Below are 27,579 nucleotides of genomic sequence, written 5' to 3'. Positions count from 1 at the left end.
ATAGAATATAGTCTGTAGTCTAACCTAGTTATTACAACCATTTTTTTAACACTAGATATACGAAATAGGACATTCCATTCCTCAGCGAGTGTTTTCTGTTATCGTAAAAATCATAACTGATTTGAGTTAAAAAACCATACGAAGATGTGCTGAACGCGTATATTCAGACCGTGTAACATACCAGAGATTTAATCGGTTACTTGTGTTGCTCGATTGCAGAATACTACTATTCACATACCCGAAGTAATTAAAATCTAACATATTTTTCATAAACAAAAAATCTGAAACTCATCTTGTATAAATAGTATATTTTCAATAAGTGTTTGATTCAATTATCTTTCTGAAACTACTTACTTCATTTTCTCAGATCGTAGGATCACATGGCAAGAAATTATTCGAAGGTAACGTTCGCCACATATTCTTGTGATGTGATTATGCGAATGAAGTTCTGAGTAGTCGATAAAAAAGTCGCAATGATATTAATCCCCCTGCTGTGTATTGTAACCATCGAGTTCTTCGGTTTTCTCCCGACTTTATTCCGATAATTTTAATTTTCTCCTTATGATACGACAGGGTACTCAAAATATGAGATACAAAACTAAGTGATAATATTCCAAAGAGACAATTGTAAGAAGAATTATGAAGTTCATTGATGAATGAGCAAAATAAGGACTCCGTCCAACAACTTTATTGAAGAAGACACAAGCAAGATAGATTTATTTCAGTTCAGATTGTTTGTCTAACTTAGGTAAAATACCTAGTGACCCCAATTGTTAGCCATGTTTGATAACGCTCAAGCTACTGATTTGTATAACCTTTAGGACTACATCTGATTATTTGTAATGACTGCCTTTAAAACCTCATTCTGGCTTTGGCACATAACACGATAAAATGACGTACATAATCAATACCCATTTTCATTGAGTGATACCTGTTACACTGTCGTCAATGCTTCCAGATAACCATTGTGCGACCATAGAATAACGTGAATATGACTATTAATAATAAGGAAAATGAACCACTTTACGTGCTGCTCGTAAAAATATCCAGTTAGACCGCGAACATACCCATAGTAATCTGATTCTAAATGCCACAAACAAACATGTAGGTTGAAAAATAATAAAGGGCAGCTCATCTTGAATACCGAGTTGTTATTTACTCTGAGGTAAACGATAGGTTGAATCGCTGAAAACAGTAGATATGATGGTAGTCAAAATCCTTGTTTCCGATGCCCCCTCAGTGTCAATTTGTATACAAACAAAAAGATGTTAAAAAATCACATTCTATCAAAATTAGATAAAAGTTGTAAATTGCTTTAACCAATTTCTAAGTTGGCGGTTTCAATGAATAAACAGCCGTTCCCATACTAAATGTTCCAATCATTTCAAATGTGCAGAATAGCATTTTATACATTGAGAAGCGCGATGTAGTTCACACAAATGTTGAGAATAGTATATCATTCACTGTCACATAAATTTAAAGCTTTAACCCAAAGACATCTCTACCACAATGGACATATGTAATATTTTGTCGACTACATATAGCAATTATGATTTAGTAATGTATCACAAAGAAAAAAGTGTTTACATGTGACTCTTTAAAATATTTCTGTCAGGAGTAATCAATAATTTTGACTATCTTTAGAAAAGACTAACTTATTCATACAATCATAGTATACATTACTCTCAATTTCATTGAATAGGTAAACACAACTAATTATGAAGTAAGCACCTCCAATATCAGAATACATCATTATTGTATTTATTATCAATCATTTCAAATAATAACCAAAGTGATTACAATCATGACAATCACAAAGAATGAAAAACAAATAATTTCTCATAGTCTCTCATTGATTACTCTGTATAAAAATAGAATTAGGTAGCACACCACAATGAATCCAACTAAATATCAATCGATTCGAATTGATTGATTTGCAATTTTGTGAGTGATGAAATGCGGATTATTCAACACTGTGACGAATTCGATAATTGCAACAGAAGTAATAAAAGTACTATTTCCCAACATGTTATGACAAGCTCGTATCACAGAATGAAATCTACATTAGTTGGAGTCCCACAAAACTGGTGAACTGAGTGTTACAATTCGGAGAGTGAAATATGTGACACTACATTCATTCTGCTGACAATGAAATAATCAGGTGAGTTGTCTGAAAAGCATTCTTGTGAGATGACTTTATAAAAGTATGTTGGGAGTGTCGAAATTACTGGTTTCAGTTGAACAGATCAGTCACATGTGGTACATGTAAGTAACATCCACACTTGAGTGACTTTCAAATGTAAAAGTACTAGTGAATAAATAACCAAGTCGGCCTGCTTGAATATCTGGGCTACGTGTTCCTGCCATCTGGTTATTTTAACAAGTTATCTGTTACCTCGTTCGTTTTAATACATTATGCTTATTATTCGTATAACCTATTCAGATGCGTTTGTGGAAATTTTGCATTTCGATATACAATTTACAAAAGAGCCCAATCGGTGACATCGTGATTTCTGGCAATATTCATGGAAAAGAATATACTTTAATTAGATGTCAATCCCTGAAACGCTAACATTTAACTGGCGTCCACCTAATGTTTATCGCACGGTTCGATTAAGAAATAATTTTTAAAAAAGTAGTTGAATTACTTTGTCCTGAGAATTCTATTTTGTACCAAAAATATAATGTTAAATAAAGTCACTAATTGACTGTTTCGAACACTAAGTGAATACAGCATTACCGAATAATCTTCGAATTTTGTCATAAAAATTTTCATTGGAACAGATTTGAATCTCTATCCTCTAACATATGAGCTTGACAATACAAAGCTTTTCATTTTGAGTAATATTGAATCATGTTTGTTTGGTGGAAATTTTATGCAGTCCTAGTGCATTCTTCACCTAAAATATAAATTTTTGTGCACTAGCTGTTCTCTTTCTGATATTCTTCATTTCAAAGGCTTCTTTAAAAGAAAATATGATAGTAGTGATCATTGGTGAACATGTCTTTAAAGACCATATCACCTAAGCGAATTGAACCATACTTGCTTCTGTTCTATTTTTAAATGCAAATGGTGTTCTTTCCCAAACTAAACAAGTGATGTATGACGAGTAAAATCCCTGGCATTGAAAAAATAACTGTATTCGAACACTAATAATTATCACTGAATAGATTCATGCAAGCGAATGTTCAATCTCAGCCAAAATATATTTGTATTCAAATAATATATCCACTAATTATAGCAGCTTGATGTTGTAGATCACCAACGTAGATGATCTATGTCGAATGATCAGAGGCCTACTCGAGTTAGATGGGACTGGTGTGACGGACCAGCTAACTTCGAATTCACACCCCGCGGTCAATATCTAACGTGGATTACCCCTTCGACGTATCAAAGTACTATGGCTGCTTTGAAGACCGTATAACACAAAGGACGTTATTATGGAAATATATTAGTAAGAATTAGTACAGAGACCACCACCGTATGCACCAGTCCATGACATACGATTAGCTGATGTGCTTTGGTTATCCTTGACGTGGAATTGTGATCTTTTTGATATTCAGTGACCCAACTGCCGAATGATTTGGCTAGGGCTCAGTGACATTCCACTGGCCCTAAAACGTGTTTAATCGATTTGACTAGGCTTCATATAATTGTCATTTAGGATCTGCAGTGATATCATTATGTTCGAATAATTATTATTACGGTGTCAATTTCTTATCTATCTCATGAATATGTCATTCCATCATGATAACAACTGGCAAGTTCTAACCTCTCATGTACCTTGAAGAATATACATTTCCGCCTCCGGAAAACAAATTTTGTCTTGTAATATTGCAGTTAGGGCTTTGCGAAAATATTCATTAGAAACCATATACCTGAAGTAAATTAGTCAAATAATAAACTAATATTTCATAATGTTTTGATTTAAGACGTAACTACGATTGTTATACTTCCTTTTCTTATAGTCAAGGGTTTCCTATTAAAATTTCTTACACTAAATCTATTTGAAATGCATCGATGAGTTGTCATATCAATAAAGTTAATTGAAATTCAACTGGTGGCTAAAATAGAATTTGATGATATCTTCATTTTAAATTTTAAGAAAAGTAATACTGAAATGATTATCAGTTTTAAATGTAATCCACTAATAATTATCAATGTTACTCCTCGTGGAGGAGCATAGGCCACCCACCAACATTCTCCATCCAACCCTGTCCTGGGCAATCCTTTCCAGCTCCTTTCAGTTGTTGTTTATCTTCTTCATATCTGCTTCTATTATCCGACGCAATGTGTTCTTTGGCCTTCCTCTTTTTCGCTTCCCTTCACCATTCCGAGTTAGGGCTTGCCTCGTTATGCAGTTTGACGATTTGCGTAATGTATGTCCTATCCATTTCCATCGTTTTTTCCTAATTTCTTCTTCAGCTGGAAATTGGTTTGTTCTCTCCCACAGAAGGCTATTGCTGATGGTATCCGGCCAATGGATATTGAGTATCTTGCGTAGACAGCTATTTATAAATACTTGCACCTTCCTGATGATGGTTGTAGTAGTTCTCCAAGTTTCAGCTCCATACAGTAGAACTGCCTTGACGTTCGTATTGAAGATTCTCACTTTGATATTGGTTGAAAGTTGTTTTGAGTTCCATATATTCTTCGACTGTAGGAATGCGACCCTTGCTTTGCCAATCCTCGCCTTTACGTCTGCATCTGAATTATTGCCTTCAATGAATATGTACATAACTTTTGATTTATCATAAAATATTCTTAAAGAAAATCACATACTGAACAGTATAAATAATGAATAAAATTTGATTACATAATAATCTGTCATTCAACTAAATGTATTAAACTGTATACTTTTATTTTTAAGACAAATAGGCTTTCAATGGTTAAGATCATGAGTCAGTTGAAGCTAGACCATTGAAATTACTACAATCTCTGCAAAATCCATCTGATATTAAACAAATAAGCTTATCGTATATTTCTTTTTAAAATAAAATAATGTAATCCTATTACAATATTAGAATTGAAATGACATTTAACACTAACAATAGACATTATTGTTAACCAATCAAATGTTAGAAACTTCATTCAATTCTTAATAATCTTGTTTAACAAATTTGTTTTAATTTATGACAAGAATAAAATTAAAGTCAGTTGTCAATTCAATTTTTTTTTTTTATTAGATTATTATTTTATGAAACAAAATAATTATTTTAATTATCATGTGCATTTATTATATTTCATTGTAATCTTATGTAAGCTGATTTGTATAGAATGTAATTATTAAAATAAAATATTATCTAGTCAACAATAATACAAATGTTCAATCAGCTTGGTTTTATTCAGAAACTACAAATATGGAAAAAACTACACCGAATCCTTTTGATACTTCAGAGAATGTAGGAAAAATACAGAAAATATATTATCTTAAATCTGATAATAATATATGCTTTATTATGAAAGCAGAGATTAAACTTGTTATCCCTTTAAACGTAAGTCAATTAACTTTTCATTGTTCTAAGTAAAATACAATTGGGGCCATTTGATGATACAAGTCTGAATTCTATGGTAAGTTTCAAATGCATTAGGATTGTAAATATGACCAATTGATGAATGACAATTAACATAAATGCTAAATTTATAGCTTCCTGTTAATTGTTTTCAACCATTCGGTAAATTAACATCTATTTAGAAATTTCATAGGTTGAAATCATGAGTCGATTGAAGCTAGACCACCATGGAAAACCTGGAAGCATTGGACGGCCGTTTCGTCCTAGTATGGGCCGTCCAGTGCTTCCAGGTTTTCCATGGTGGTCTAGCTTCAATCGACTCATGATTTCAACCTATGAAATTTCTAAAAAACTCTCCACAAAACCCATTCTGATAACATCTATCTATCACATTGGAAAGTATTATGAAGGCATCAAAATATTTTGAGAATAGTAGAAATAACTAATTATATCATGTTAAATGAGTAAGCTGTACAAAATTTCTTTAAATCAACAAACATCAGGTTAATAAATATCTATTTTTATGGCTTCGGTTGTTTGTAAGAAATTAATTTTGGAAGTGTAAGTTATGTTCGATGGGAATCTTGTAGCTAAACTTCAAGGCTGAATTATATTATTATGGTTACCATAAAATGTTGAACGTTACTAACAATACTGCCTAAAAGCAATAAGCAGCAGAGAGTTCCACGGGATTTGCTTTGGTCGACAGCGAAGGACAGGACGTCTCAGAAAGCTGAAACCACGGTGGTTCAGAATGCTTGTGAGACCTGAAGTGAAGCTAGACAAGACAGTCTACAACCAGCTTGGGTAGCGGAGCACATAAATGATACAAATTTAAGATTGAAGACTAACTGTATTTATTTCACGAACAATTTGTGTTCCCTACGGACGTGACTTGTTCATACATTACACATGTAAAGCCTATTATCATCATATACTGACGATGCAAGATGATGTTCAGAAGTACGAAAATGTAATTGATGTTGTATACCGACTAGTCATAAAATTTGTGAGTGAATAGCAAAACTATTCTGGTATTCAAATAAAAGTCAATAACCGTTTTCTTGACTAATTATCACATTAGTTTATTAAAATTTCAAATACGAAACAGTTGTATTGATCGCATTCTATTGTTATTTGTTGGCTATCAAAATGTTCATTAACCTATTGATTTTTAATGGTACAACAGTTAATAAGCTTCATCTCTCCGTAATAAGAGTAACCCAACTCTCAACAACTGAACCAATGAGCCTACCAAATAAGTTTCTGCTATGACTAAAAGTATTTGAACTAGGAATCCCAGACTAACGCAATTTAGACCAAATAGAAATAGATGAGCACAAACGAACGTATTGTATTTGAAATCAGAGATCAGGCAGTCATCAAGTACAAAGGAACCATTAGTTCATACAAACACTGCAGTTTCACTACTCTGTATCCATTTCTTCTCTCTCACTCTGTTATATGCAGATCAGGTATGATGAAAGTTTATACTCACTTTCATCCACTGTTTCAAATCAACTGTGAGATGACCTTTAATTATTATACTTGATGATTTTCATTTCACAGCCATTCAAAAACAGTTTTCAAAAACTTCAAATGGTCACGGTGAGAACTTCAAAGATATAAAGTTCATCCGATATCGTCTTGATGTTGACGGAACACAGACTAACTGTGTTCCAAACAGCGATTTGTTAATCAACCTTCAGTAAAGTAATGGTGTGTTTTCACATTTGAAAGTCACTCAAGTGTGGATGTTACTTACATGTACCACATGTGACTGATCTGTTCAACTGAAACCAGTAATTTCGACACTCCCAACATACTTTTATAAAGTCATCTCACAAGAATGCTTTTCAGACAACTCACCTGATTATTTCATTGTCAGCAGAATGAATGTAGTGTCACATATTTCACTCTCCGAATTGTAACACTCAGTTCACCAGTTTTGTGGGACTCCAACTAATGTAGATTTCATTCTGTGATACGAGCTTGTCATAACATGTTGGGAAATAGTACTTTTATTACTTCTGTTGCAATTATCGAATTCGTCACAGTGTTGAATAATCCGCATTTCATCACTCACAAAATTGCAAATCAATCAATTCGAATCGATTGATATTTAGTTGGATTCATTGTGGTGTGCTACCTAATTCTATTTTTATACAGAGTAATCAATGAGAGACTATGAGAAATTATTTGTTTTTCATTCTTTGTGATTGTCATGATTGTAATCACTTTGGTTATTATTTGAAATGATTGATAATAAATACAATAATGATGTATTCTGATATTGGAGGTGCTTACTTCATAATTAGTTGTGTTTACCTATTCAATGAAATTGAGAGTAATGTATACTATGATTGTATGAATAAGTTAGTCTTTTCTAAAGATAGTCAAAATTATTGATGACATAAGCACTTTTTTCCTTGAGATGGTAGAAAAGATTTGTAGCTCAGGTAAATGATGTTGATGGGGTTTTGTTCTCTGATCTGGATGATTTCGTCGGGGAGCTTACATGTTTCTTCTAAACAACATCATCAGCAAAAACTGCAGGTAAAAATGGAATGTTCGAATTTCTCCACATATAATTCACAGCTTGTCTCGTAGACCTTGATGTCGATTGGTTATTGTTGACCTTAAACCAGTCATTGTTTACTTCTTTATTTCGATTGTATCTCACATTGACTTGATTCTTGGTTCTATATTTCTCCATAATCTTTTTAATTGTTTGATAATTTGGATCACTTTTATTGTGTTTGTTGACTGTTGATTGATATGAGTGTTAAGCTTCTGAAAATTCTCTGGTGCTTTTGGAATTGCCTCTATCCAAGTGCTCAGCATTTTCCTAGTCGAATATATGTCCACAGTTATCCACATGCATTGATATAGGCGAGGATATGTCGTGGTGTTTGACCACTAATTGATGTTCAAGCAAGTGAAAATAAAGGGGGTTTGCACTTTGTTCTATCCAGTGTTTTTCGCAATTGGAACAATTTATCTTGTAGATGATGTACGGTTTTTCTTTTATCATTTCCTCTTTTGGTTTGCATAGGATTGATTGCCTTGATTTTGTTGGTTTACGTGCTACACCTATTTCAAAAGGTTTCAAAAATTGTGATGTGGTTTCTGATATGCCTTTTATGCATGATAGGATGATCCGTTTATTTGTCTCCGTACTTCACTTTGTTCCTGATGGTGCGTTTGTCTGATATTTTTTCTTTTCTTTTTTCTTTGTAATACCTTCGTAAATTGTAGTTATGTCATATGTGGTTGACAAAATATTAATTATCTTAACGATAGAAAAAAAGTGTTTAGTTTGTAAATTTGTACTTTATGTGGCGGTGAACTATATGCTCTTCTTATCTCTAATAGGAATCAGTGAAATATTAAGGTTATTTACGTAACGGTTAGTTAGCAGTTTATGCAAATTTAGAAATCCACTAGACTTATGTAGTTCTGTTTAGCACTTTACTGCATATTATATAGTAGATAGTGTTCATCGGGTAATTCACTGTCTACTAACTCTTGATCAATAGTCTTAATGTTAATAGGTTGTATCGGTATGGCTTCAACTTGAAATAATAATCAACGTTTTGGATAAGTTAGTTTGAAAAAATTAATGTAAGACAACTTTTCCACGTTCTCTGTTTTTCAGCATTTCATTAAATTATCAGACAGTTGCTTAAACATCGTTCAAATTATAACTTCATATAAAAGATATAATTATGAATTAGTGCTGAAAAGAATTTCAAATTTCCTATAGAATACTCACTGTATTATTCGATAGTGGCTAGGGTTTTATTTTATTTTGATCTATATCAAACAAATCAACTAATTGATTGCTCACTTCAATGTATTGTTGTTGGGCTGGATCGTTGTTTTTCTTGTAGTCTTTGTTTCGAAAGCATTTCTTTCCTCGAACAATTATTAACAGAGCTTACAATTTTATTTTATTTCAATCGATGGAGGCTGAATGGATCATCTTTGTTGTTATGTGATAAAGAAAGTTCTATATTTAAAAATATATGCACCAGCTATTCCATCCTATAGAAAAGTAAGCTTAACAAAAGATAACAAAATCAAAAACAACTAATTATTAAGAAATATAACAGAGGTAAAGCATAGTGGAACTCATCGTAGCGACGTTACATGACTGTTTTATCTCTACTCGTTCCTCTAATTTGACCCATTACGTCAAATCTGTGATGAAATTTTCATTTTCACAATGTATTGAATCATAATTTTAACTACCATCAATGAATTGATGTATTATTTTGATGTAGTACCTGGTAAACTATAAGAATATTGATGAATCGGAGACGATTCTAATCATGAAATCCAGATATCCAGCTTCAAAAGCTGGTTTCACTAATATTTTGATTTATGGTGGCTCGAAAATTTGATAAAGCAACGAGATTAACATAATGGTTAACCTGATAAATTCCGTCATCCAACCTATCTCTTAATCACAGCCGTATAGTTTACAGAATAAAAAGTCAGTGACTAAATACATAAATATATGTAAACTTATGGTTTGTGTATCACAAATTATTTGACTACATTGGTATGGAAATAATTTCATTTTTAGTTGGCCAATGAATAGTGAAGAAGAGCCATAATTGACCATAAAAGCAACGACTTTTCACTTTCTTCTACTAACAGCTGTTTTGTGCTTTCTGACTTTGTGAACTGACTATTTTATAAAATAAATTTATGCACTTTAACATCATATAGCGATTCCATCATGTTTTAAGTGATTTCTTCTGCATATCTTCATTTAAAATAAACGTAATCTGCTTATCAAATGCGACAGATTAAAATATGATTGTATGATACAGTATTTAAGACGGTTTTTAATTAATTTACTGGCTATATGATCAGGCTTTTATTCCACATTCTTGATTTAAATCAACTTCGGTACTTTAGCGAAATTCTGTCTGATACATTACATCAGCACCAAATATATTAGGAGACTTTGACGCTGAGAGGTATCCGTAAATCAAAAAGACACTAATTGAAACAAAGAAAATCATCAATTCCAATACTAACTTTGATAGAAATGTTTCTATGATTGTGTGTTTTGAGGTTACTTTTTATATCTACGATTAGCATATAGCGACTCACGTGCAAATGGGTTTATTCTCATTTAACTCAGTTAAGCCCTTTTGCTAACTTATTTAGCGGACAAAGCCATCCGCACTATAACAATTTATTGTACCCTTATTATTATTTTGTGCTTGTATGAAATACGCATGCTTGAATATTGCTTACGGCCTACGCATTTGTTCACTCTGCTAGTCTCACTACTAACCGCTTATTTGATTCGATTACTCATTAATTTCACATGCTATATATATGTGTCCATGTTATTTATATGGTTGGCTCTGCTTTCTCGCTCGCTTGATTGTACTCGATTACTTACATTCGCTCAGTCGCTCGCTTGCCTGTTTGCCGTTCGACACAACTCTTAATGCTCGTTTAATGCATCTGTAAATTTTGGACATCTGTGTGTGTGGTCTCGAAATAAACGTAACCAACGCTTCGTATTCGCCTTCTGAATAATATACCGTTGGGGGTTAAATAGGACGGTTATCAAGACGAATTGTATACGAAGTTTAAGGGATATATCGAATACCGACCACCACAAGCATTATGTAGAATAGAAAATGACCCGGTTTTTTCATGATTTAAATCATTCTAAGTTTTATTATTAACAAAAAGTTAATTTACTATTTAGGTCTTATTCACATAACATACTTCTTCAGCCAATTATTACCAGACGTATCATATACAAATATATACTCAAAATAATGTGCCGCATAATACTTAATTAGTTGATCATTACTGGACCTTAATTGGTTGAATATGACAGTCTATAAACGTCGGAACTATGTTTCATTCTCTATAGTATTATTCATTTGGAAATATTTGTACCAGAAAGGGAACTTTACTCTTTGTATAAACTGAAATTCTCTTGTTGTGCTTCTTTTAGTTGGTTTATTCGTTCATAAAAAGAACCTTTATGTTCAGTCACTATTTAAGAAATGGCAGTTAGATGTTAGGTATTCTTCAAAGAAAGAATTTAAATTCTTTGAAGAAAAAAAAACGCTTAAATTCACTAATTCTTATTAATAAATCTATGCATATAAATGCATTTGTCATTTCATTAGCAGATCTGAGTTAACATAGTCTACTACTGTTTTACAAGAGATTTGATAGTTTAATTAGGTTTAATGTTTAACCAACTACTACCTATTTATGTATTTGATCAAATGACCAACATATTTTATGATAATGTTTAAAATGCTTCTTTTCGTTTTTTATTCTTATCATATGATCTCATGGTTACAAAAAAAGAATAATAGTTAATTTCTTTTTTTAAAGTTGAATGAATTAAATACACACTGTATATACATGAGCCATTGCAACTTTATTGTTTTCCAGCAAGATTGTTTACAATATGAATAAAACTTAACATGTATATTATAGTTTTCTACAATCATGAAACATATGGAAATTACATGAATACAGAGTCATAGAAATCCTTATCATATCACGCAGCTTATATATATACAATTAGATTGCATTGATTGGTCAAATATCAATTTGAAGTTCGTCATAACTTATCATACGGAATATTACATCGATATCTTAACCCTCCTTTAAATATACATATTCATATTGGAAGATAAATTACTTCTCAGAACTCCTCTAATTTTGAAAACGAAATTCTACTATTTGTTCCAAATAAATCAACTTAAATAAGTACTAATACAATCAAAAGTGATGTTTCCGAAGTCGTTTTTTTTGTTAATAGCTTCTTGTTACCTTAACTCTATCACACTTTTCACATATTTAATGGATTACCATAGGAAAAGCCATAAATACTTACTAAAGAATGGAATCTTCTATTTTTAGATTGTAAAAATCAAATCATAATGTGGTAGACAATTTATTACTCGTAAATTCTTTTAGGCTACAAAATAAATTTAGTGCCCTCTTAAATCAATTTCTTTTTGTTACCCCTTTTATGGAATAAAAAACTTGATAGTTTAAACTAATGATCCTGTTATGCCAGTTACCCTTTGTAGAGTATATGCTACCGACCAGCATTCTCCAGCAAAATCTGTTATGAGCTATCCTTTCCAGTTGTTTCCTGTTGCTATTATTCATGCTTTTGATGTTTGTCTCAATCTAATGCAATGTGTTCCTTGGTTTTCCACTTCTAATTTCTCCTTCAAGATCCCAAGTCTGGGCTTGCCTCGTGACCCACTTTGATGATTTCCTTAACATGTATCCTATGCACTTCCAAAACTCCGCCTGTAGCTCTTATAGGGTTGCTGTCGGTCCCAAGCCCGGGTAAAGGAGGAGGGTTGGGCATGGGGTTAGCGTCCCCATCCCGTAGAAAACTAACTCGCTAAAAAAACGCTTACCAGAAAAAATAATCCAAACCATTTTAACTCTGCCCTGGGAGTTAGAAGGTCTTCATTTAGAAGAATTATGACGCTTCATGGTGAAAGCCGAGTTCCTTCGGAAGCCACGAGGCCGATGCCCCTTCTAACAACCAGAGCAAAAATTTTTATAGGTACATGGAACGTTCGAACAATGTGGGAAACCGGGAAGACCAGTCAAATAGCAACGGAAATGAGGAGATACAATTTAGCAGTACTGGGAATCAGCGAAACCCACTGGACCCAAGCTGGACAGAAAAGGCTAGCTACGGGAGAGATGCTGCTATACTCCGGTCACGAAGAGGACAATGCTCCACACACTCAGGAGTCGCTCTTATGCTGTCCAAAGTAGCACGAAATGCACTTGTAGGATGGGAATCTCACGGATCCAGAATCATCAAAGCATCATTCAAAACAAAGAAGGAGGGGATCTTAATGAATATTATCCAATGTTATGCACCCACCAATGATAGCAACGACGACATTAAAGATCAATTCTACGAGCGGCTGCAGTCAATCATTGAGAAATGCCCAAGGAAGGACCTAACTATTCTGATGGGAGATCTAAATGCCAAAGTCGGAATAGACAACACTGGATATGAAGATATTATGGGACGACATGGACTGGGAGAGAGGAACGAAAATGGAGAAAGATTTGCAAATCTATGTGCATTCAACAAATTGGTCATAGGAGGCACAATATTTCCACACAAGCGTATACACAAGGCTACATGGATCTCACCGGACCACACTACAGAGAACCAAATAGATCATGTTTGCATCAACAAAAAATTCCGAAGGACAATGGAAGATGTGAGAACCAGGAGAGGTGCTGACGTAGCTTCAGATCACCACCTAGTTGTAGCCAATTTAAAACTGAAGCTAAAAAAGAACTGGACAAGTGGACAAACAGCAACACAAAGGTTCAATACAGCCTTCCTTCGAGATACTGACAAACTCAATGAATTCAAGATAGCTCTCAACAACAGGTTCCAAGCCTTACAAGATCTACTGAAAGAAGAAGAAACTACTATGGAGGACAACTGGAAAGGTATCAAAGAATCATTAACTTCAACGTGTCAAGAGGTTCTCGGTCTAAAGACATACCATCATAAGGAATGGATCTCTACAGAAACACTGGACAAGATCAAAGAAAGGAAGAACGAGAAGGCAGTAATAAACAACAGCCGAACACGAGCAGAGAAAGTCCAAGCACAAGCTGAATACATAGAAGCAAACAAACAAGTGAAGAGGAGCATTAGAGCCGACAAGAAGAAATACGTTGAAGAACTAGCAACGACGGCAGAAAAGCTGCTAGAGAAGGAAATATGAAACAGCTTCACGATACAACGAAGAAACTAGCAAGGAAATACAGTAAACCAGAGAGACCGGTCAAAGACAAAGAAGGCAGGAAAATCACCGAAATTCAACAACAGCGTAACAGATGGGTAAAGTACTTCGAGGAACTCCTGAATAGGCCGGCTCCAATGAATCCACCGAACATCGAAGCAGCACACATAGATCTTCCTATAGATGTCAATCCACCAACTACGGAAGAAATTAGAATGGCCGTCAGACAAATCAAGAACGGGAAAGCAGCAGGACCCGACAACATACCAGCTGAAGCACTGAAATCAGACATCGAAGCAACCACAAGCATGCTTTATCTTCTATTCAAAAAGATTTGGGAGGAGGAACAAGTGCCGATGGACTGGAAAGAAGGACACCTCGTCAAGATTCCAAAGAAAGGAGATCTGAGCAAATGTGAAAACTACAGAGGCATTACACTACTGTCAATACCAGGGAAAGTCTTCAACAGAGTGTTGCTTAACCGGATGAAGGATGCAGTAGATGCCCAACTTCGAGATCAACAAGCTGGATTCCGTAAGGATCGGTCGTGCACAGACCAAATTGCAACACTACGGATCATCGTCGAACAATCAGTTGAGTGGAACTCATCACTATACATCAACTTCATTGATTATGAAAAGGCATTCGACAGTGTAGATAGGAGGACATTATGGAAACTTCTTCGACACTACGGAGTTCCTGAGAAGATTGTCAATATTATCCGGGACTCATACGACGGAGGACAGCTGACAGATGCATTCCAAGTAAGGACCGGAGTCAGACAAGGCTGTTAACTCTCTCCATTCCTCTTTCTTCTGGTGGTCGACTGGATTATGAAGACCTCAACATCTGAAGGAAAACACGGAATACAATGGACAGCTCAGAACCAATTAGACGATTTGGACTTCGCAGATGACCTAGCCCTCCTATCACGTACACACGAACAGATGCAGATGAAGACAGCCAGTGTAGCAGCAGTCTCTGCATCAGTAGGCCTCAGCATACACAAAGGGAAAACTAAGGTCCTCAAATTCAAAGCGGAGAACAGCAATCCAATCACCCTTGATGGCGAAACTCTGGAAGATGTAGAATTCTTCACATACCTGGGAAGCATCATCGATGAACAAGGAGGATCCGATGCAGACGTAAAGGCGAGGATCGGCAAAGCAAGGGTCGCATTCCTACAATTGAAGAACATATGGAACTCAAAACAACTTTCAACCAATATCAAAGTGAGAATCTTCAATACGAACGTCAAGGCAGTTCTACTGTATGGAGCTGAAACTTGGAGAACTACAACAACCACAATCAAGAAAGTACAAGTATTTATAAATAGCTGTCTACGCAAGATACTCAACATCCATTGGCCGGATACCATCAGCAATAGCCTTCTGTGGGAGAGAACAAACCAATTTCCAGCTGAAGAAGAAATTAGGAAAAGACGATGGAAATGGATAGGACCTACATTACGCAAATCGTCAAACTGCATAACGAGGCAAGCCCTAACTCGGAATGGTGAAGGGAAGCGAAAAAGAGGAAGGCCAAAGAACACATTGCGTCGGATAATAGAAGCAGATATGAAAACGATGAATGACAACTGAAAGGAGCTAGAAAGGATTGCCCAGTACAGAATTGGATGGAGAATGCTGGTGAGCGGCCTATGCTCCTTCACGAGGAGTAACAGGCGTAAGTAAGTATGCACTTCCAAGGTCCTTTTTTAATTTACTCTTCAGTTAGAATATAGTTTGTTTTCTCTCAGGGCAGGCGATTGCTGATGGTATCCGGCCGACGGATTTGAGGCATCTCGTAGAGATAACTGTCTGTAAATTCTTGTGCGTTTTTGATTATGGTTGTAGTAGTTCTCCAAGTTTCAGCTCCGTATAGTTGAACTGTCTTGACGTTTGTATTGAAGACTGTGACTTTGATATTGGTTGACAGTTGTTTTGAGTTCTGAATGTTCTTCAATATTAATAGAATTTATATTAATAGTTTACTATCGATAATCGAAAATACTGAACATCTATCACTAGCATATTAATGAAGAGCTCACAAGTGCGATAGAAAATTTACTTACAAATTAGTAGACAAAGATGACAAATCCACTTAGTCAGTCTTAGTTTATTTCATTATGATATATTTAAGTGTGTTAATCTAGAAATTCTTATTTATGAACTGCGCAACCGCTTTCGTTTAGTTATAAATTATTTGTATATACTCATTTTCTGTGCAACTCCGCCTGGAGCCCCTCTGGGGTTACTGACGATCCCAAGCCCGGATGAAGAAAGAGGGTTGGGCATGGGGTTAGCGTCCCCATCCCGTAGAAAAATAACTCACTAAAAAACGCTAATCAGAAAAAATTACTCAAACCACTTAAACTCTGCCCTTGGAATCAGAAGGTCTTCATTTAGTAGAGTTATGACGCTTCGTGATGAAAACCGAGTTCCTTCGAAAGTCCGATTCCCCTTCTGAAAACCAGAGCAACCATTTATTTAAGTACATGGAATTCTCGCACAATGTGGGAGACTGGGAGAGTCTTCCAAATTGCTGCAGAAATGAGGAAATACAACCTGTAGTTGCTTGGGATCAGTGAAACACATTGGACACAAGTTGGACAACAACGACTAGCTTCAGGAGAGCTTTTGTTATACTCTGACCATGAAGAGGAAAATGACCCACATACCAAAGGAGTTGCATTGATGAACAGAAAAACAGAGCACTTCAAGAAACTCTTGAATTGACCAGCCCCACTGAACCCACCCAACATCGAAGCAGCACCCACAGACCTCCCAATCGATGTTGGCCCACCAACAATTGAAGAGATTAGTATGGCCATCAGACAAATCAAGAGCGGCACAGCAACAGGATTAGACAACATTCTGGCAGAGGCATTGAAAGCAGATGTAGCAGTAACTGTAAAGATACTCCCCATTCTCTTCAATAAGATTTGGGATGAGGAACAAGTACCAACAGAATGGAAAGAAGGACTCCTGATCAAAATAACAATGAAAAGCGATCTCACCAACTGTGATAACTACAAGGGCATCACTCTTCTCTCAATGCCAGGAAAAGTCTTCAACAGGGTGTTGTCAAACAGAATGAAGGACTCCGTAGTCGACCAACTTCGAGGCCAACAGGCTGGATTCCGTAAGCATCAATCGTGTACATACCAAATCACAACACTACGGATCACTGTGGAACAATCAATCGGATGGATCTCATCACCCTACATCAACTTCATTGACTACGAGAAAGCATTTGACAGTGTGGACAGAACGACACTACGGAAGCTTCCCTGACACTGTGGTGTGCCTCAGAAGATAGTCAATAACATACGGAATTCCTATGATGGATTAAACTGCAAAATCGTGCACGGAGGACAGTTGACAGACTAGTTCGAAATAAAGACCGGTGTCAGGCAAGGTTGCTTACTCTCACCCTTTCTCTTTCTCCTGGTGATCGACTGGATCATGAAGAAATCAACATCTGTGGAGAAGCGTGGGATACAATGGACGTCCAGGATGCAGCTGGACGACTTAGACTTCGCAGATGACCTGGCTATTCGATCGCACACGCAACAACAATTGCGGGAGAAAACCATCAGTGTAGCAGTAGTCTCAGCAGCACTAGGTCTCAACATACACAAAGGGAAAATAAAGATACTCCGATACAACACAGCATGCACCAATCCAGTCACAATTGACCGAGAAGATTTGGAAGATGTAAAAACCTTTACATATGTGGGCAGCATCATTGATGAACACGGTGGATCTGATGCAGATGTGAAAGCGCGGATCGGAAAAGCAAGAGCAGCATATTCACAACTGAACAACATCTGGAACTCAAAACAACTGTCAACCAACACCAAGGTCAGAAATTTCAGTACAAATGTCAAGACAGTTCTACTGTCTACTGGGGCGGCAACCTGGAGAACTACGAAATCCGTCATCCAGAAGATACAAGTGCTTAGTAACAGTTGTCTACGCAAAATACTTCGAATCCGTTGGCCAGACACGATCAGCAACAACCTATTGTGGGAGAGAACAAACTAGATCTCAGTGGAGGAATAGATCAGGAAGAAGCGCTGGAAGTGGATAGGACACACATTGACGAAAGCACCGAACTGCGTCACAAGACGAGCCCTCACATGGAATCCTGAAGTCCAAAGGCAAAGAGGAAGACCAAAGAACACATTACGCCGGGAAATGGAGATAGACATGAGAAAAATGAACAAGAATTGGATAGAACTGGAAAGGAAAGCTGAGGACAGAGTGGGTTGTAGAATGCTGGTCGTCTGTCTATGCTCCACTGGGATTAACAGGCGTAAGTAAGTAAGTAAGTAATTCCTGTGCAATAATAATTATTAGTTAATGCATTTTGTATTCATTAGGTTTATACAATCAGTAAGATGTATTAAAATGTCTTGTATTTTGCATGTTTATATTCTATTAATATCTGGCATTTTAATCATAATATTTCCTGTCTAACTTTTCATTAATCTAGGGATCAAAGGAAAATATTACATCCCATTTGGATTCTACAACTAAAAATATCGAGTTTTCTGGATTCTGTGATTCTACTTTAACTCATTTATCAGTGAAATGGATACATTTAAGTCAAAAATCTCCATGGCTGTTAACATTTATTTTCAAATTATACGCAAATGATTATTATACATTTGATTCAACTAATTTTAATTATGTATTGAATGATGGTAGGTTATATATTTTATACACATAGTTCCCTTTATTATCTTAAATAGAGCAAGAACAAAGATTGGTGCAGAATAATAAATGGATTCATTTTATTTCGTTAGGTTCTCATCAGCTGCTTACAACCTAAATTATTTGAAATTCAACATTATTACAGATATTGACATATTTATACATAAGAATGTGATGAAGGATCAATACATGTGTATGATGATGTAGCGAAGATTCAGATAGAGTTAATGAGCTCATAAAATGTTTGATTCGAATAAATAAATAAAGTTTGAGAGGGAAAGTTCTGGAACATTGAAATAGTGATTAGAACTCATGAAAATAGATTAACGGTAATAAAGAAAATATGAATTGAAATCAATCATTTATGTATGATGTAATTTAAAAGAGTTGGAGTAATGACGCAATAAATAAATAGAGAAATAAATGAATAAAAGGGGTTATTGTTACCAGGGTAAAGAAAGATTTATTACTGTCTCTTTTTGTATACATAGATCTGGTTTTAAACGTTTGATTGTTATTGCTTCAGCAAATTTCAAAAGGTTGGAGTTTGATTGCTTGTTAATCACCTTGAAGGATTTCAGTATATCAACTTCATGTCCTGTATCAAGGATATGTCTTGCGACGGCACTGTTGAATGCGTTCAATCCATTTAATCTTAGACTTTTCGGAATATGTTCTTTGAATCGGACGTAGGCTCTCCTTTCTGTTCTACCAATGTAACTGCTTTGGCAGGTACATGTAAATTTGTATACACAGTTGGTGGTAACATGAAAGGGATACCTGTCGACCTTGAATTGTGTCAAAGAACATGTTGTTTTGGACAGGACAATCAATTTCGCTGCAGGATAAGTTCTTGTCAGTGCAGTTTTTAGTCTCATATTGATTGATCCTGTGACATCGTCACCTTTGAATTGAAGTTGAGTAAAAATAGACTTTTTATTTGCTGTAATTTCTCTGGGTTTCTTATCTTCACATTTGCCGTATTTCTCGATAAATTTCAGTGGGTATCCGTTATTCTTTAAACATTTTTTAACATTCATAACTTCCTCTTCTAGTGTATCGGAAGTACATATTCTTTCTGTTCTGTGAAACATTGTTTTGACCAGTGCCTTTTTGTAACTGATTGGACAAAAGCTATTGAACTTGAGATAATTTCCATTCCATGTGTCTTATAAAGTGAACGTTGAACTGTACCATCTTTTCTTCTTTTCATCGCGATATCGAGAAAATGGAACTTGTTTTCCTTTTCATGTTCCATAGTGAAATGGATATTCGGATGTGCTTCGTTGAAAAACTTTAGCAATTTTATTGCATGTTGTTTATTATTACATACGATGAAGGTATCATCAACATATCTCGAATAATACGTCATTTCATCAATCGCTCGTTTGAGTTTGGTTCTTTCGAGGTTAGCCATGAAAATGTCTGCTAGGACAGGACCTAACGGACTTCCCATCGCTACACCATCGGTTTGTTTGTATATGATATCGTTGAACTGGAACTGAACATCTTTTGTACAAATGAGTAATAGTCGTTTGAATTCTGGTACTGGTAGAGGTAGGATGTCAGAATGTTGACAAATTATGTCTATGGTCTCAAGAAGTGGTATTTTTGTAAACAAAGATGTTACATCAAAAGAAACCATAAACTTACCGGCAATATTTATGTGATTCATGCTCTATTTATATATTTTATTTGTATATGTGTGCTAGGATACTATCTACGTGTTTAAACCAGTTAATATCATGGCTGATAGTGTTTAAGTTCAAGACGTTTATAGACATTATGTAAGAATTTTTAAAATTCATTTTCTGAGTTTAATAACGAAAGAATAATAAGTGATCAGAAATTATGAATAGTGATCAGCAGTGGGATATATGTTATATCTTAGCGAAGATTAAACTACGAGTAACTTCTGAGAACTATTAATGGGCCAATATTATATATATATATATATATATATATATTCTTATTGTATAACCGTTTAGTAACTAGATTATGTACATCTATATTCCTCTTATTATAAGCTTCATTTCAACCTATAGATCATTATTATACGATTTACTGTTCTTAAGTTATGTTCAGTTTATTGATTATAGTCTCCCACGTTCTCAGCCACATTTTCACTTGATTTTGTATAAATGTTATATTTTATGAAGTGATGCGGTTTGTTTGGCTGGTATATAAACCAAGTATGTTTGAAATAAATGATTCGCATAGTGGAAGCTGTTGTTGGTGTTCTGAACTCAAATGGACGGGTTAGGCGAACAAAGGACCAATAAGGTCGCTAGGCTGCTCATACCGTTCGAACGTCATTGATTTAGCACAGTACTAAGAGTGAATAAGTCGTATTCCGATTGGCGAATAAATTACATGATAACTAGCCGAGCCTAAAGTCACAACAATATGCAGCATTTGTTTCATTATATTTCAATTTTTTAGTTTGATATACTTATAGTAGAATTGATATTCTTACTATAATTCAAGCTCAATACTCATCGCTTTAAACGTCAAAGGTATATATTATCAGCACAGTCATCTGCTTACTATGAAGTACATCAGAAGAGTTAAAGCTTTTGTTACTACAAAATACTTACTTGTTTTAAATAATTTTACAACATAGTGGAAATTCCCATTTTAACTTCTAGACCACTGGGCCAGTATCCATCGGTGTACATGCCATACTTTAGTCAATCGCGATATTGTGCGAGCAGTATCCATTGTATTCAGCTGGTACCTTTCTCATACCCAAAAAGATTAAACTCCACTGGCGGATGTACGCCCCTGCGAAGTCCTATACTACGATGAACCAACAGTTCAGGGCCTCTAGGTTTCAAACAATTATCTAACTTAGATCGGTTCATGATCAATAACCCAACAGTGTGTCAGTAATTTTCACAGCCGCCATAATGATAAAACTATGATATCTTTTCTTGGAAAGTTAAAATGAATCAATTCTGTTCACCATATAAGAATTAATTTTAAAAAATGATGAATTGTTCATTCACTAACACAGGCCATCAGGCCTCCTGTCCTTCCCAAACTAAAACTGAAACTGAATTGTTCATTCACGTTGTCGATTATCAAAAATACCAGAAATACATTAATCGCAAAAGCTGTCGTACAGTTATCATTGTAAAATAATTTTTTTGTATTCTCATACATTCTACTCATTTTAATTGTGTTTGAACATATGAACTTCTGAAGATGTAAGATGAACTAAATATGATACAACAAGTTACCTCATTAAACTCTTTTACATCAAATCAGTACCTGGTATCGATCCCTTACGTCATTATCCAAATCATAATTGTCCTAATCGATAATCTTAGAAATGACTCAAAAGCAGGTCTAAGATTTTCCTATCTCATTTAAAAATTTAAAAACACAATACAATTGATTTAGTCTACTTTATGAATACTGTATAATTAATGTCTTCTGTTAAATATTTGATTGAAGCTAGAACGTCCGCACTTTACGACCATCACATTAAGCTCTGCCACTGAGTTTATTTAATCCAGTGATTAGTCTTTACAGTTTAAGTCAGTTCTCCAAAAATAAACTTTTATCTCCTGTTGCTAGAGGTTATCTGCCACAATTGATATATAATTTACTCTACTTAGCATAAATCGCTATCCTAACTCCAAGACATCCGTAGAAAAGCAAGTAGCCAACCATCATTTAGTAACCGTTATTTAGAAAATCCGATTGGTGCTTTCAGTTTACTCAATCTTAACAATTAACGTCTTGACTTTATAACTCATTGACCTTCTAAATTTTTATTATACGTTTGCTCCTTTAGAGGAAATTTATTCATCATCAAGCGATCAAGTATTTTCTGTTCAAAAAGATCAATATTACAATTGTACTAAAACAATAAAAATTGAACTTCACCCTTCGGACCGAAATTATAGTACAGTACGCTTAATATTCAAAAGTCTTGAAGTCGAAGCCTTTCGGGAAAGTCCTGGAACTAGTTACGTTGGCAAAGGTTAGTTTTAATTGTGAAAAATAATCTAAAAGCGCTCTTTATCGATAGTTTTCCAATAATCTCTTTTCTATAGTGTAATAATAAGATAGGGTTGATCTACAATAATGTGACATATCTGTGTCATAAATTTGAAAGTTTGGCCACATGTGTACTTGATATGGCATTTATGTATAAAAACAATGACCTCAGATTAAATATACATTTAATAAACAAAGTAGTGATTGGAAACGAATAATGGAAATGTATAAGATGGTATGGAAAATATTAGTTGTAGTCACTCTGTGACTAAGAATAGAGAACCAAGGTAGAATCAATGTTAGAACAATCTGTATCCACGGTCATAAAGGTAGTATGAGTTTTCTGACTACCAAAGCTTTTTTTAGTCGTAGGAACGTTCTATCACTCCTCTCTGTGTTTGTTTGTTCACCCATACATATGAATTGAGTAATGCAGTGTTCTGTGATGTAATCTTTTACGAACAATATCTTGAAAACCATGCGAAATTTAATACAAGTAAACGGTATTTTAATTTTTAAATTCAGTTTTACGTTTCATGTCTTCACTATTAAATAGAATCACATTGTTCCAGTGATGATAAAGAAAGTTTGACATACATCATTGTGAGTATATCTATCTTCATTATGGCTGTGGTCATGATATTCGTCTTGTGCTTAAGCAATGATGAAACTCAAGTAGTTGGAGTTGATCATTATAGATAATACAATACTTTAAATTACTGACTAACTTATCGAATGATGAACCTGTTCTCTTAATGCAACCAATTTATTTCAATAATTGTATTTTATCAGTTTGTATTTAGACGTGTACGTTGTTTTACTTACTAAACATTTACGTCTAGTATCTTTCATACGTTACAAATTATTCAATTTATATATAAACTTATTGTTTGAATCCCTGCATTTTCGATATCATGTTATTCAGTTTAGATAAAGCTGAAAGTTTTTTCAAAATCAGTTACCAGTTGATTGCTTTTTCAAATTTCTGTGAAATTGAATCAGTAATGAGTGAGATAGTCAAATAATAACAGCACCGAATGATTTCCATTCCAAACAATGAATTGTACATTAGCGTACTGTTTGAATGATCTGATACTCATATTGTGATAACAATTTCTCAGCTTGATCCATGTAGGTTATTAAGTGGACACAATCGAGGATTCTAAAGTTAGAGAGTAAGAGAGATTCAATTTTGCATAGATTTAAATAGTCTTTCAATTTATATTTATACACGATAAAAACTACATACTCACAAGATAGGGATCTCCAAATACTACTTAAATAAATCTAATATCACCTTCTAAACACAACATTTTTGAGAAAATTCTTATAGTTTATATGGGCTATATCCGTATAAAACAAATTAGGTTTTTAGTTTCTTACTGTGAGAAAATAACACTGGATAAATCATAGGAATTAATAAATCATGAATGATATGAAGTTTCATGATGAATTTCCACTTCTAGGATAACTTACGCCTGTTACTCCTAACGGAGCATAGACAGACGACCAGCATTCTACAACCCACTCTGTCCTCAGCTTTCCTTTCCAGTTCCATCCAATTCTTGTTCATTTTTCTCATGTCTATCTCCGTTTCCCGGCGTAATGTGTTCTTTGGTCTTCCTCTTTGCCTTTGGACTTCAGGATTCCATGTGAGGGCTCGTCCTGTGACGCAGTTCGGTGCTTTCGTCAATGTGTGTCCTATCCACTTCCAGCGCTTCTTCCTGATCTATTCCTCCACTGAGATCTAGTTTGTTCTCTCCCACAATAGGTTGTTGCTGATCGTGTCTGGCCAACGGATTCGAAGTATTTTGCGTAGACAACTGTTACTAAGCACTTGTATCTTCTGGATGACGGATTTCGTAGTTCTCCAGGTTGCCGCCCCAGTAGACAGTAGAACTGTCTTGACATTTGTACTGAAATTTCTGACCTTGGTGTTGGTTGACAGTTGTTTTGAGTTCCAGATGTTGTTCAGTTGTGAATATGCTGCTCTTGCTTTTCCGATCCGCGCTTTCACATCTGCATCAGATCCACCGTGTTCATCAATGATGCTGCCCACATATGTAAAGGTCTTTACATCTTCCAAATCTTCTCGGTCAATTGTGACTGGATTGGTGCATGCTGTGTTGTATCGGAGTATCTTTATTTTCCCTTTGTGTATGTTGAGACCTAGTGCTGCTGAGGCTACTGCTACACTGGTCGTTTTCTCCTGCATTTTTTGTTGCGATCGCGATAGGAGGGCCAGATCATCTGCTTCTAGGATAACTGGAGGTGGAAATAATAGTTTCCGTTAACTTTCAATAAATAGATGTTTAAATCATTGAAAATTGTCATACATCTTATATCTAACTTTCTTTAGTGAAATTGTGTTTAATAATTTGAACAAAAATTAACTAGGCTTAATTATGAATTTTATTTTAGATAAAGAAATGTGACTCTATAAGCTTTTTGATTTGCCTTAACATTTTCATGTTTTCAAAGAAAAACCATTAAAATATACTTTGTTAGAATGGTAATAAGCAATGAGTAAGATCACCAAACTTTTGTACTTTAGATTTCTTTCAAGCTTTACAACAGAATTTAAGTAATAAATCTACAGTTCAGAGAAAGTTTTAAAATGTTAATTTTTTTTGTTTTGCTTGAAAAGAAAAAAGCAATCATATCATTCGTATAGTAACAACATATATAAACGTGCAACCTATAAATAAACGCACTTAAAATGTTTATCTAAAGTTAAAAAAGTTTAGTGAGTTTTAATTGACTACAACTGATATCGACGGGGAATTATAGCAGCTTCCACCACACCTCCAGATAGTCTATTTCGTTTAGAGATTGAATGATTCATTTTAGTCTAGTCATGTATCTTAAATCCTTTTGAAGTACTTCGTAATCTGTGACTTTGTTAACTAAGTCATGTGCGCTTTTACGTGTTTGTTTTATGTTTGTCATCCATAAAGTAACTAGTTATCAGCTAATTATGCATTATTCATTTCTATGTAAAGTATGAGTCATCTGTTATTCGCTGAGTAGGCTTGTTTTCATTCTTCTATTTTCATCTCATGTCTTCTTACTGTTTAAGCATGAATGTCTGAAATGAAATTCTTCCGTCTTAATTCACATTTGGCATTTATTACCACTGTTGCCTTACGGAATTAGCCCAAGTATAATATACGGGATTAAATAGGAAATTTATATTTTATTATCAGTATGGGGTTGTGGAGATTGTTGGGTTTTTGCTTGAGATCATGAACTGATGAATGTTCTACCATCATTGAAAACCTGGAATCACTGGACGGCCATTTCGTCCTAGTATGGAACATTAACACCGTTGGATACCGGCTCAGTGGTCTCGAGGTTCAGATGCGAGACCGAGTGTTCTGGGTTCAAACCTCGCGTGTGGGATCATGGCTGTGCACTGCTGAGGAGTCCCGCACTGGAACGAAAAGGTCGTCTAGTGTTTCCAGGTTTCTAATGGTGGTCTGACATTCATTAGCTCATGATCACATCAAGGACTGTATTCAATTGTTCGGCCTTTATGGTTTATAATGTATTTAGTTATGTGCTACAGAACGAACAATTATAATAATTAATTTTTCATGCATTCGTCAACCTAATCACTTGTGTAAATAACGAAATAATATAAGTCAAATACGGACAGAAAATAATAAACATGAACTAGATAAGCATAAACGTACCTACTCAGAACATTACTCGTTACGAGCTTTAATCAAACTCAAAATAGAAAATAAATAGTATGGCTAAGGAAACATGAGCTGAATAATATAAGAAGTATACAGATACGCACAACCAAATACAATATATATAAGTATAAAGCTGAGACGCACACGAATAAAAGAGACACATTTACTGAAGGGTATAAGACCTTATGAATAGAACATTTTGTTGTGGAATATCTTCATACATAAATCAACCTGAGAACCATTATTACTGCAATTTCCGGTGTTGTAAAATTTCCAGAAGGCAAAACGAAGTTGCGGCAACAACTTATTTTAAACATAGCTCGAATCAAGTGACTAGCAAGTACATAATGCAAGAGACAAGTTGTTTGATGTAGTCTAAGAAGTCGATATATAGGGGCGTGTAAATAAATCATCGAGCGTTTTAAGCAATATTTCAGCTAGTAAAAGAAATATATGCATAAGCTGTCACATGCAACCAATCAAACATGCATTTGCACAAAAATGAATATATGTATATGAAGATACAGGTGAATCATTACAGACTATAATAGCATTGTATGCCTTCGAAGTATGTTAACTAAAGAGACTGGTTTATTTAAATATATATCACCTCATGTGAGGGTGAAGGTGGAATGAGTTGTTAGGAAAGTGAGAATGGTTCAGGAGTCAAAAAGTATTTGAATTTTTAATGTATAACTGAGAGCTAGGATAAGCTCACAGGAGTTATTTTTATAGAAGTTATGGTTAAAGTACCGATAGCTGAATTAGCACTCAATATCCTTCTCTTTTTGGAACACTATAAGGATATTATGGGCAAGTAAAATAATTTTC

The 27,579-nt window shown here is 34.7% G+C and overlaps 1 protein-coding gene across 1 annotated transcript; it reads left to right on the top strand.

The window, feature by feature from the left end:
* Window positions 1-380: 380 nt before the first annotated feature.
* MS3_00010511 (uncharacterized protein) lies at window positions 381-23,942 on the top strand (the record flags this gene model as incomplete). Its single annotated transcript, XM_051218887.1, has 6 exons — window positions 381-401; window positions 5,142-5,259; window positions 5,309-5,496; window positions 18,819-19,029; window positions 22,842-23,030; window positions 23,604-23,942. 6 exons carry the CDS (start codon window positions 381-383, stop codon window positions 23,747-23,749), a joined length of 873 nt encoding a protein of 290 aa, XP_051072708.1. The 3' UTR covers window positions 23,750-23,942.
* Window positions 23,943-27,579: the final 3,637 nt, after the last annotated feature.

Source organism: Schistosoma haematobium, chromosome ZW (assembly GCF_000699445.3).
Source record: "Schistosoma haematobium chromosome ZW, whole genome shotgun sequence".
NCBI classification, from domain to species: domain Eukaryota; kingdom Metazoa; phylum Platyhelminthes; class Trematoda; order Strigeidida; family Schistosomatidae; genus Schistosoma; species Schistosoma haematobium.
The sequence above is the reverse complement of the archived record's forward strand: the minus strand, read 5'-3'. Positions and strand labels throughout refer to the sequence as shown.